The following is an 11,984-nucleotide window of genomic DNA, read 5'->3' as shown; positions in this document are numbered from 1 at the left end:
ATAAGTCCTTTAGCAATTTCACAAGCTGGGATACAGTTTGCTGGGATCCACCTCATGGGAGTGTCCTGAAACTGGACAAGAAGACATTGTGTGAAAGATTCAGTGACAATGATTGTGCGAGCCTGGAGAACACCTGCTACAATTTCCCCTTATCACCTCACCTTACCCCTTTGTCAGGAACCTCTTGTCAGCCATCAGAGAGATTGTGCTCTTTTTTCATGCAAATATGCATGGAAGCCTGACTAAGCATACAAGGATGCGCACGCACAATCCTGTGTCCGTCCACCACAGATTTTGGTACCTAGTGGACTTTTTAAACCTGAGGCCTGCATGGGATCATTGCTGAATTCTTTTAAGGTTGTATCCCTGTTATCCTTGATCCTGAAACCTGTTTGACTCAATTATTGACCTGCCTTTGGACTATCCCTGCCTGTTAATGTCTGTTCTATCTTGACCCAGATTCTGACTATCAATTTCCTTCCAATTGTACTTCATTGCCTGCATGCTGCCAACTTTTGTTTGTTTCTGGCCTTGACCCTGCTCATGAATTTAGTGTCTTCTTCCCCAGTTGTTACCAAACTCAGCTTCTGACCCAGCTCTGCTCTCCACTGAACTGGGTGAATTTGGGGTGCCCCCTCAGCGCTGTGCTTCTGCTTACCTGACACTAGCACTCCCAAGTTTAAGTCCGCTGTTCCAGTTTCTTGCACCTCTGCCCTTCCATTGCCCTAGCAGTCCCTGTCTCAAACTCCGGGGTGCTCGGATGGGAATTGTGCAATTATCACACAATTATTATCTTGGGCTCCTCATACAGGTATGTGACACCTCTCCTTCCTCTAGAGTGTGATTAGAATTTATGTCTGTCCCTGTTTGTAATTAGAAATTATGTACTGTATATCCCTTTTGTATATCCACCCTTATTTTAAGATACAATTGTCCTTCCTTAGAATCAAGACACCTCCAGAGTACAGTCTTCAGATAAATACATGCAATCACTTGCTTTAATTTATTAATGCTGGTTTTCTGTCTATTGTACAAGAGTCACAAAGGAGATTCTTCCTCTTCCACCGATCTCTGGAGACCCGGGATGAACTTCAGGAAATGTTTTCTGATACTCCCTCGTCTGGCTTTCCGAGGCAATGTCCCAAAAAAATTGGAGAGGCTTATAGAGTCCCAGTTTGGTGACATTTGTTCACTTTCACTGCTAGTTATGCTAATGCTTCTATGGCGTGCCAGCGAAGACTTCCTTAATGAGAGCCCATTGAACTTTAAGATGAAACAGTCTTCTTCAATACTGGACTGTCGACTGAAGGCTTCAGTTCCTGAATCCTCCTCACATTCAGACATGGACCACAAACCATCCTCGCTAAGCGTTATGGAACCAGCGTGGCTCTTGGTGCTGCTTGAACTGGACATCCGATGTTTGTTCAAGAAGGAACCTGGTGTGGGGTTCTCAGTCAGTTTGAACTGAAGGCAGTTCATCTCTTCCCGTATTTTGCGCTCATTCACAGACCCTGTAAATAAAGGATTAAAGACATTACAGTCATGAAGTGCTAGACAGATACTTTCCCTGACTATTTCCTTACTTTTCCTTTAAAGTGTTTGTAAAGCTCTGAAATTAAAAAATGAACATAATATATCCTCATATAGTGTGTAATTGGCAGTGTGTCCTTAAAACACCCTAAAAGCAAAAAGAGTAGCCCAACCCACTACACTAACAGCTAGAGACCCCATAGTCATAGGACACATGGCCACTATTCAGGGGTCATCCCCTATGGTCAGAAGTATAAGGCAATGTCCAAACTGCTCTTCCACTTGATACTTTTTCAACACATTTACTTATAATCAAGGCATAGCAGAATTCCATCTAATCAGCCATGCTCCCAACAATGGTGGCACATTTCAACACATCCTATTAATTGCCATAAAACAGAGGCAATTAATGGAACAATTAATGAAATGCAACAAGCCCGAGAGAGAGCAAAAGTCCATCTATTCCTCAATAAGAAGAATGTAGCTTATCCTTCCTCCTAACAGCATGAGAGACAGTCCTGATGTTCATTTGGGCCATGCTGGTCCAAAGAATCTTTTCCCTTACTAACAGATGTGACCATTGGGAGTGCTGTATAAACTCTATGTAGCATGAGGTACACTCAGTATACAGCTCTTTGTTCTGCATCGATACAGGGACTTCCTGTCCTGTTCCTGAAACAAAATCAAGTTGGGCTGAGAGCTGCTCGACCATTCACAGAAAGCCTTGTATTTTTATTAGTGAATACAATTCTTCCTTTTATTGGCTTATCTGGAAAGACGTCCGAATCTCTACCTCAGCTAATCAGAGGAAGTCTTGTATTTATTGACAAAATACAAAGCTTCCTGTGAAGGGCTGAGCAGTGCTCAGCCCAATTTAATTGTGTCCCGATATCTGACAGGAAGTCCCCATACCCCTGCCAGATCACAGCAGCGCATTCTATATGTAGTTAATATTACATAAAACTTATACATTGCGGACAATTGGCCACATCTGTTCATAAAGGAAGTCGTTTGTTTGGGTCAGCTTGGCACACTTGGTATATGAAAAACGCCTGTAAACGTAACGTGCCTAAATGCGAGTAACCACGCTTAGAAGCGTTTGGCGCTTGAAATGCCTCTAAACACAACTTCTGAACCCATTTTTCTTGCGTTCCAAAAAAAGCCTCTAAACTCACCTGCCTAGAAACTACTATAAACGACCCTCTGTACATGTACTGATAAGATAACATGGAGGAGAGCTCAGGAGCAGTTGAAAAAAAAATGCCCAACCCCTCCTAAACGTCCGTTTAGCAGCAGCAGTGTACATGAGGCCTAAAAATGTTAATACTCCTAAAAGCTAATAAAATGCTACAACAAGTTGGCACAAAAATGCTAATATAAGTATTTTTCATCCATCTAGCGGTTTTGCACTTATAAAAAAATGCTAGTGTGCATGGAGCCTTAAGTTCCGGACACACGGGCTGAATGAAGGGCGACATTGGCCCCTTGAATAAAAACCCAGCTGACATTTGACCCATGTGTATGGCACCCGGTCCAACAAAAGCCGGTTGTTTTGGGAGAAGCCGACCCGTGGCTGTCAGATGAGTATGCTGGAAAACCAGCAGCCAACTGGCTCCCCATCAGCTCTCACAGCCAATGGCTAAGAGCACCGACCGGAGTTTTCTGGCACGGCGGCTGTTCCCCTGTCAGAACACAATAGCTCAGCAGGCGATCGCTGTGCTAATGTTGGATTGTTAGTACATCGATTCCGACCGGACCTGTCAAGTTTTTTTTGTTCAACACGCTGGGTTGAACGAAAAAAAAAAAAACTAGCAGTGTGTACCAGGCTTTAGGCTTTTTTCCCTTTATTTTCACCAGGTAATCCGGCTAGTAAGTCTGTTATATTTCAACTTCCTTGACAGATCAAACACTTTGTCCAGACAAAGTGCCAGTTATGCCGCGTACACACGGGCGGACTGTATGGCGTACTTAGTCCGTCGAAACACATTTCAGCGGACAGTCCGCTCGTGTGTGGGCTTCAGCTGACTTTTTCAGCGTGCAGTCTGGCGTACTAAGTATTTCGGATTTTTCTAAATTCTGTCCGTCGTACTTTGGTTTCAGCGGACAATCCGCTCGTCAGTAGGCTAGTTCGACGGACTAAGAATGGCGCATGCCCAGAAAGGATTTACACGGCGGAAGGGTGCTTTGCTGTGTATTGGACTTCCTATTTCTAGTCCCGTCGTACGTGCTGTACACGTCATCGCGCAAGCTTTCGACGGACTGTTTGGGTATCCGTGTGTGGTCAAGTCCGTTCAGTCGAAAGTATGACGGACTGTCCGTCGGATTGTATGACGGACTAAGTACGCCATACAGTCCGCCCGTGTGTACGCAGCATTAGAGGATTGAGACAAACCATTTAATGCTGACAAGGGTGCTTAAAATGATTGGCATTTATTTATTTATGTAAAACCTTTATCCCAAAAGGAACAAAACTGTTGCTGTAACTGATTATGAAATGTTACCTGGAGTTCATTATTAATCTGTGAGTCAAGTCTATTTAAATCTGCTAGCACATTTAACACTACCTTCTCCCCAGACTGATAATGCTGCTATTTAAAGGGGTCTCCGTTGCTGCTCCATCTGGTGTGGAGACACCCCAAGGCAGGATGTGTATTACTGGCCAGATCCCCTGATGAAATAAAAAAACAAAAACACCTATATAAAAAGAGAACTCCTGAAGCCACTACAGTAGTACCTTGGATTCATTTGCATAATTTGTTCCAGAAGCATGCTTGTAATCCAAAGCACTATATCAAAGTGCGCTACCCTATAGGAATCAATGGAAACTCAGATAATGCATTCCAGTGCCACTGCTGTTGTATGCAGTACCGCATGTGGCCAGAGGTGCAGGGCCACCAGAGACACGGAGACAGGGCACCAGAGACACTTGGAAACACTTGTGACACTCGGAACCGAGTGTCCCCGAGAGTCTCTGAGTGGTCTCTGGCGCCCCCGCACCTCTGGCCACATGCGGTACTGCACACCTCAAAGGCTTGAATCCTTCTCGTCTTGCGAGACAACGCTTGCAAATGGAGTCAGGATTTAAAGAAAAAATAAATACCTCATAAACCGCGTTACTCACTATCCAAGGTATTACTGTACATCTAAGGATTAGTAAACTTCCATATGCTGTATAACATTTTATACCACTTTAATGTTGGGTCCATAGGACAGGAAGTAAAAGGACATCTTCCACAAAAAATAACAGAGGTTTTAACAGTTCCCTATGATATCTCATATAGGAAAAGGGTGTAGCTGAAGTTATACATCTAGGCCAAGGATCCTCAAACTATGGCCCTCCAGCTGTTGAGAAACTACACATCCCATGAGGCATTGTAAAACTCTGACATTCACAGACATGACTAGGCATGATGGGAATTGTAGTTCCTGAACAACTGGAGGGCCGTAGTTTGAAGACCCCTGATCTAGACAATCGACATTATCATAGTTAGACATAAAAATCACAAGCAGGGGACTGGTTAATATCTGATTTTATTACCATAAAGCAGTTGATGCTCTTTTCTTAAGAGGATCTGTAGCTCTTTCCATTTCGTCCGGAAGTCTTGCTGTGAATATAAAGAAGAGTTCTGTTTAATTTTATTACCAAATTTAAAGCGCATGCCTGTAATCTACAGAGTGAGGAGAACCCTGAAGTTGTCCTTGTCTCCAGCAAAAAGGGGAGAGAGAACTAGCAGCGGTTAAACCTGAATTAATATTTATTAAATTGTAAATGTGGTAGAAAAATAGTTTATCAAGAAAGGCATAATAAATAGGTAATTGCACACAGTAGACAATTCAAAAAATTACAACGTTGTCACTAGAAACAGATGCCCATGAGCTCACCAAAACCAAAGCCAGTCACATGTCTCAACAAAGATCAATAATTGTGGTGAAAATCGACAGTGAGGTCAGAGGACTGAGAGGGCCCTGGGAAACCTTGGTGTTCAACCGTGGCCCTCCAGGCTTCTATATGTCCTCCATGCAGATGTGATGGCAATTGCAAAAATAAATCATGACCTGATGATATATAGTGAAGATCAGTGAGGTGGGTATGTAAGACATTTTAGTCAACTAAAATGTACTGGAGATTTAATCAACTAAATATGACTAAAACAATTGCCGAAGACTAAAATGGGACTAAGACTAGAATGCCATTTTAGTCAAAAGACTAAGACTAAAACTAAATCGAAATCTGCTGCCAAAATTAACACTGCTAACTATGCCCCAGGACGATGTCACATTGTGACGAAACGCATATGGTTAAGCGACGTGCTGACGTCACCTTATACGCAATTCCAGGAAAGACAGGCTGCTGTTTGGAGCTGGCAGCTTGAAGATTACATGTGTGTTTTTAAAGTCTATGATGTAAGTGCAATCTTTCTATTTGAATAAACATGTAAAGGATTTTATGCTATGGCAAGTTTCATTTCTTTTTGGGGATCTTTCATGACCAAGTCTTCCTAAAGTGGTGGATTTCTTAGGCCGCGTACACACGCGGGGACTGTTCGCCCAACTTTGTCCGCTGAACAGTGTTTCGGCGGACAGTCCGCTCGTGTGTGGGCTTTCAGCGGACAGTTTCAGCGAACAGTCCGCTGAACAAGGTTTTTCGGAATTTCCGAAAAACTGTCCGCTGAAACTTTGTTTCAGCGAACAGTCCCCTCGTGTGTAGGCTTGTTCGTCAAACTAAGTTCCGCGCATGCTCAGAAAGGATTTACACGCCGAAAGTTATAATGCAGTGTATAGGACGTCGTATTTTTCGTCCCGTCGTACGTGCCGTTCACGTCATCGCGCACGGTTTCAGCAAACTGTTCGTTCGTCGTGTGTGGCCATGTCCGTCCATGCTAATTTTGAGTGGACTGTTTGCTGAAACTGTTTGACGGACAAAGTTGGGCGAACAGTCCCCGCGTGTGTACGCGGCCTTACTCATATCTCCTGGTTTTCCTGGATGGATAGAGGCCCAGGCAGGGTTGCAAGCCACAAGCGAGATTAATCCTACGTAATAGGAGGTCATTTCGAGTTGGTAAGCAAGCACTTTATAAGGTGTAGGATGATATTCAAGATCACACATTTCTGGTGATGGATGGTGTATACATTGCTTCAAGAATGTTTTCACTATATGAACAGTTTTTTTCTGAAAGCAATTTTTAATTAGTATTAATGCAACTTAAGGAGCGATTATTGTTACCGCTAACTATGCAATGTTAATACAGCAATCTCCTTGCTGAGCCATTGTGTTCTGACAGGGGAATTACCACCCTGCTAGAATACACCGGTCAGTGCTCCCAGCCATTGACTGTGAGTGCTGATCAGATGCTGAACGGTTGCTGGTTTTCGTAGACAGGCTGCTGTACACACTGGCTGAATGTCGGACGGTTTCTGTTGAACCAGCCGAAACTGACCGATATTTGGCCAGCCTAATTTGTTTTTGTTTGCTAAAAATTTACTTAGAACCACCAAACATTACATATATATATATATATATATATATATATATATATATATATATATATATATATTAGCAGAGATGCTAGAGCAGGGGTCTCAAACTGGCGGCCCTCCAGCTGTTGCTAAACTACAAGTCCCATGAGGCATTGCAAGGCTGACAGTTACAAGCATGGCTCCCACAGGCAGAGGCATGATGGGAGTTTTGCAACAGCTGGAGGGCCGTCAGTTTGAGACCTCTGCTCTAGAGAATAAAATGGCAATCGTTGCAATATTTTATGTCAGTATTTGCGCAGGGGGTCTTTCAAACACAATTATTTTGGAGAAACTACACTTTAATGAATTAAAAAAAAACACATCAATTACCTAAGTTCTTATGTATAATGTGAAAGATGAGGTTATGGCAAATAAATAGATACCCAACATGTCACGCTTTAAAATTGTACACGCTCATGGAATGGCAACATACTACGGTGCTTAAAAAATCTCCATAGGCGTCACTTTAAACATTTTTATAGGTTACCTGTTTGAAGTTACAGAGGAGGTCTTGTGCTAGAATTATTGCTCACATGTGTGGTTTAGAACACCGTTGAGCACCGAGGGATGGGGCGCTTTAGTTATTTTTTTTTCTTTTTTTTTTTACTTTTTTTTTTTACACTGTCCCTTTAATTCTTTTTTCATTTTTATCACTTGTATTCCTATTACAAGTAAAGTAATCCCTCATATTAAAAAAAAAGTGTCAAAAAGACCTCAGACTTGTCAAAAAGAGCTCAGATCTCCTATTTACCTTTAAAAGCAAAAGAGAGAAACATTTTTTTGCACTTTAACTTCTAAAAACAAAAATAAATATTTATAATGGCCCGGGAACCAGAAGTGATGTAAGATGTCGCTCTGGTCCTCCAAAGGCATAGAGATGAGTGGTGGCCATCTTGGCCTTACTTGTCTTTCTGCCTAGCAAACGGCTGCATTGGATTGGACCCAGGCTTTACCGATGGGTCAGGTAAGCTCGGGAATAACTGGGAAGTGTCAGGAGGAGGGGGCATCTCTCCCACCACTTCCAAAAGTGATCCCATGGCGAATAAGTCCAAGGGACCACTTTATTGGAAAGGGAACCGGCCATAGTAAAAAAAAATGATACTTGGGGTTATGGCAGCTAGCTAACGTCAAATTAATGATGTATTTTTACAGGCCAGATGGCAAGTGGTGGAGAGTTATAACCCCTGTCAGTTTTTTTTAAAAATCTTTTACGATCTGTGTCCCATTGTGGATATTTCCTTTCACTTCCTCTATTATAACCACAACAGGAATTAAGATGAAATCCCTCCAAAGTGAGGAAATCCCTGCTTAACCCTGGTTAGTGAACCCATTGGAGGATTTTCCCTCTAATCCGAGGTGTCTTCATGTGTCTCTGAGTGTTTAAGGGTGTCACTGGTGGCCCCGGCACCTCTGAACCACATGTGGTGCTGCATACACCAACAGTGGCACTGGAACACATTATCTGACTTTCCTTTGATTCCTATGGGGAAACTTGCTTTAATATATGAGTGCTTTGGATTACAAGCATACTTCTGGAATGAATTATGCTCGTAATCCAAGGAAATGCAGCACTGCCCAACTGAAACTTCAGTTTAAATCAGGAAAAATTCAGTTTTTATTTTTAAAGCTGCTAAAGCACTGAGAAGAAACATGTTTCCTGCCAGGATGCTTCAGAATAGGATGTGTATGGAGAAGCAGTGGTCTCAATCAGAGGTCCGACACACCCCCTGCTGAGTCAGACCTATACTATGCAAACAACCAAGCCCATGTTGAAGGCATGTGGCCTGGTACGGTTCAGGAGTGGGAAGCCACTTGCTTGTCCTCCCCCACCCCTTTCCTGGCTTGCTGGGCTACTGTTTAGATAAGGATCTGGTATGAATTTGGAGGGGGGTGGACCTCATGACATTTTTTTTGTCATGGGGTTCCCCTTGTTTACATTCTGCTTGTCAGCGGGGAACAACACTGTGGGTGAGTAGTGATTGTTAAGGTTGCGGGGGGTGCTGACTCCTTAACAATCAGCTAGACACTGCTTGTTAAGAATGCCGGTGTGTGCCAGCATTAAAATACCAAAAGTTTTCTTCTTCTTTTTTTCTTAAAGTTTTCACTACTAAAATACAGCATCACTGGAAGAAATAGCACATGTGGTAATTTAGCAGCATGTTTTCTGAACTGCAAATTTTTTTTTAAAAACGCTATGAGCTATTTTACGGCTCATCTTAAAGTGGAGCTCCAGCCCCCCTCCAAAAATTAAAAGCCAGCAGCTACAAATACTGTAGCTGCTGACTTTTTATATTAAGACACTTACATGTCCAGGGATCTCACGATGTCGGCACCCCATCTAATTCATTTATCAGCTCTTGGGTGCTGCCACCGCTTCACAGCCCGTTCCCTACTGCACGAAGACCGATGCGCTTTGTGAATGGCCTGGCGACGGTCTAAGGAGGTGGAAGGAGGCTGAACTTCCGAGAGACCTTGCCGCGGTAAGGTCTCCCAGAAGTGAGGACAAGTACCTGTCAAAAACAGGTACCCGCTCCCCCCCCCCCCCAAAAGGTACCAAATGTGGCAGTGGAGGAAGCAAACAAGCATAGCTTTCCCTTTTGGGTGGAGCTCCGCTTTAAAGTGGTAGATAATATTTTGTGAATTAAGCCCAATGGCTCCTTCTTCATATTACTGTAGCCAGTGTAGTAGCTAGAACCTTCAGGACCCCGATGCAAGAAACCATGAAGGGCCCCCCTGAACCCCAGCCAGGGCCCTTCCCTCCAAGTGCAGCTTTGGAACTCCAAGGCGTGGTCACAGGTATGACCTTTGTGAGCCCTGTAGTTCCACCACTGGCATCAGTAGTTTTTTTTTTTTTTTTTAGGTGCCCCATTGGAGGACTGTCCCTAGGCAGGATGGGGTCCCCATCCCCAGAAGAGATGAGGCTGGGGAGAACAGACATCGGACTGAGCGGCAATGCATGGAGCAGGAGAGGGGTACTCTGAGGAGCCGGCCGAGGACACAGGTCATGCGGGGAATGCACTAGTAAAGAGCAGCCAGTGTGATAGTCGAGCATGGAGCTTTGCTAGTCACCCTCCACCTCCAGCCACCCGTGTGCATGGTGCACTGGTACCCCTAGCTGCCTATGCTGCTGCCGGCCATATGTAGAGGGGGCTGCATGGGCCCCCTGCAGCACAGGGCCCAGTTGCGGTTGAGACTGCTGCCCCTGACTGTAGCCTAGCAGCTAGCTACATATACTGTATGTATATCATTTGTTCATATATTATGTTTAGGAATAAACATTAAATGCTCACTTTAACTGGTAAATTTTAAAAATAATAATAACTATATATTTTTTTGATCTAGCATTCACCTTTTGCTTTAATGCTAGACTTTTCAAGCTCTGAGACAGAGTGAATTTAAAACATGTGATCTATAGGATATGAAACACTAACTCAGTCTTATGGAACTGTCTGCAGATTGAGCACAGGAAACCAAACTAAGACACACTCTTATACTTTGATTCTGAAGAGTTACAGAAAAATACAAAGCTTGCAGCAGAGAAAATATGTCTATATTACCCGTGCAATGAATCTTGTAAAGAGACCGTACCAACCTTTACTTAGATGTATTTAACTCGTCAATTTAAAATAAAACTACCTTGACTGTAGTGCAGTGGAGCGATTGTCTGTATTCACACCTAGCAAATCTGTAAAATCTAAATAACCACAATGCTCGGAAATGCGACTCAACGTTTCCTTTGGTGAGGTTCTGTCACGCAGCACTGAAATGTAGACCTAGCAAATGCAAAGTGAGGAATTTGTCTTCTTTGTTGTCGGTAACCCCCTTTCCCCATTGTGCCATGTACTTGACATTGCTTTGAATTCTAAAGACAGTCAACCTTGTTTATCAAGGTATACAAAAAACTGCAGGACTTATTGATTGAAATGTCTCACTGAAAAAATGGTTCTTGTCTCTCCCAAAAAGTCAGGCAGATTCTAATTTGCATTCTCCAACTGCAACAAGGGAGAGAGGATAAATCAAATTGGCTGCTAAGGAAAAAGAGGAGCCCTTGTTCAATTAAAAAAGGTTGATATTTGTACAACCAACAGCCACCAATCAGGTGCTTCCATTCCAAAAAGTTCATTCGGACTGGTGGTTGTGGACAGCTCAGGCAGATTTTATTTGGCATATCCTGATAAACGAGATTCAGTGGGCCTCGGTGGAGGTACTGCATGTGCAGTCTTTAATGCTACATCATCAACCACAACGATAAAGAAGTCTAAGAGGGGGGCAGGAGGTTAAGATGAAAGAGTGGCATTCTTTCTACTTCTGATCATACAGACCCCTCTGTAGAAGGAGCAGAAATAAATATACTGTACGTTGCAATGGTAACAATAACATTGCAGGAAGAGTCAACGTTTCTAGTGATTTAATTGAACCAACAAAAATAATTTATGCAGTGGTGAATGCCAAGAGGGAACAAATATAAAATGGGTAGTTGGGCTTTAGGAAACAGCATACTGCAGGGTCCTCCAAATGTCTGATTAAGGTACACTTGCCAAGGCCACAGCATTACTAGAGGCCATATCGCACACATGCAAGAGGGAACAATAATAAGTGCCCAAGTTGGGTCCACTTTGACTGCACAGGGTGGGGTTCTTGGTGGTGACCCGAATTAACAAGGTCTGTGCGCTGTGTGTAAGCACGGCTGCTCATCACCTGTATTGTGAGAGTGTGTGAAAAGGTGACAACTATGCTGGAGCAAGGAAAAGAACAGACTCCAGCAGCTGACTCCAGCCCACCTCTGGTCCTCCTCCAGACTCTGCACATTCTGCCTCCCAGCTCTGTCCTCAGCTTCTTCCCAGCAGCAGCACAAGGTAGGCACTGTGATGTAAGGGAGGGTGGTGGACTCTTGACTTCTGATGGTGGGAGGGCTCTTTACATCTAATCTAAGGAGG

At 43.4% G+C, this 11,984-nt stretch overlaps 1 protein-coding gene across 1 annotated transcript in view; it reads right to left on the bottom strand.

Annotated features, from left to right (window-relative positions):
* Positions 1-970: 970 nt before the first annotated feature.
* Positions 971-11,984, bottom strand: part of CYTIP (cytohesin 1 interacting protein) — a 54,390-nt gene continuing 43,376 nt past the window's right edge. Inside the window, exons 7-8 of the mRNA XM_077447656.1 lie at positions 5,069-5,135; positions 971-1,511 (exon numbers count right to left, since the gene is read on the bottom strand). Of these exons, the coding sequence (XP_077303782.1) occupies positions 1,039-1,511; positions 5,069-5,135 (540 nt within the window). The 3' untranslated portion in view covers positions 971-1,038. The remainder of the gene's footprint in view (positions 1,512-5,068; positions 5,136-11,984) is intronic.

This window comes from Lithobates pipiens, unplaced genomic scaffold (assembly GCF_037356315.1).
Source record: "Lithobates pipiens isolate NorthernLeopardFrog02 unplaced genomic scaffold, aLitPip1_a1.2 Scaffold_22, whole genome shotgun sequence".
Taxonomy (NCBI): Eukaryota; Metazoa; Chordata; class Amphibia; order Anura; family Ranidae; genus Lithobates; species Lithobates pipiens.
Note: the sequence above shows the minus strand (reverse complement) of the source record. Positions and strands in the feature narration are given on the sequence as shown.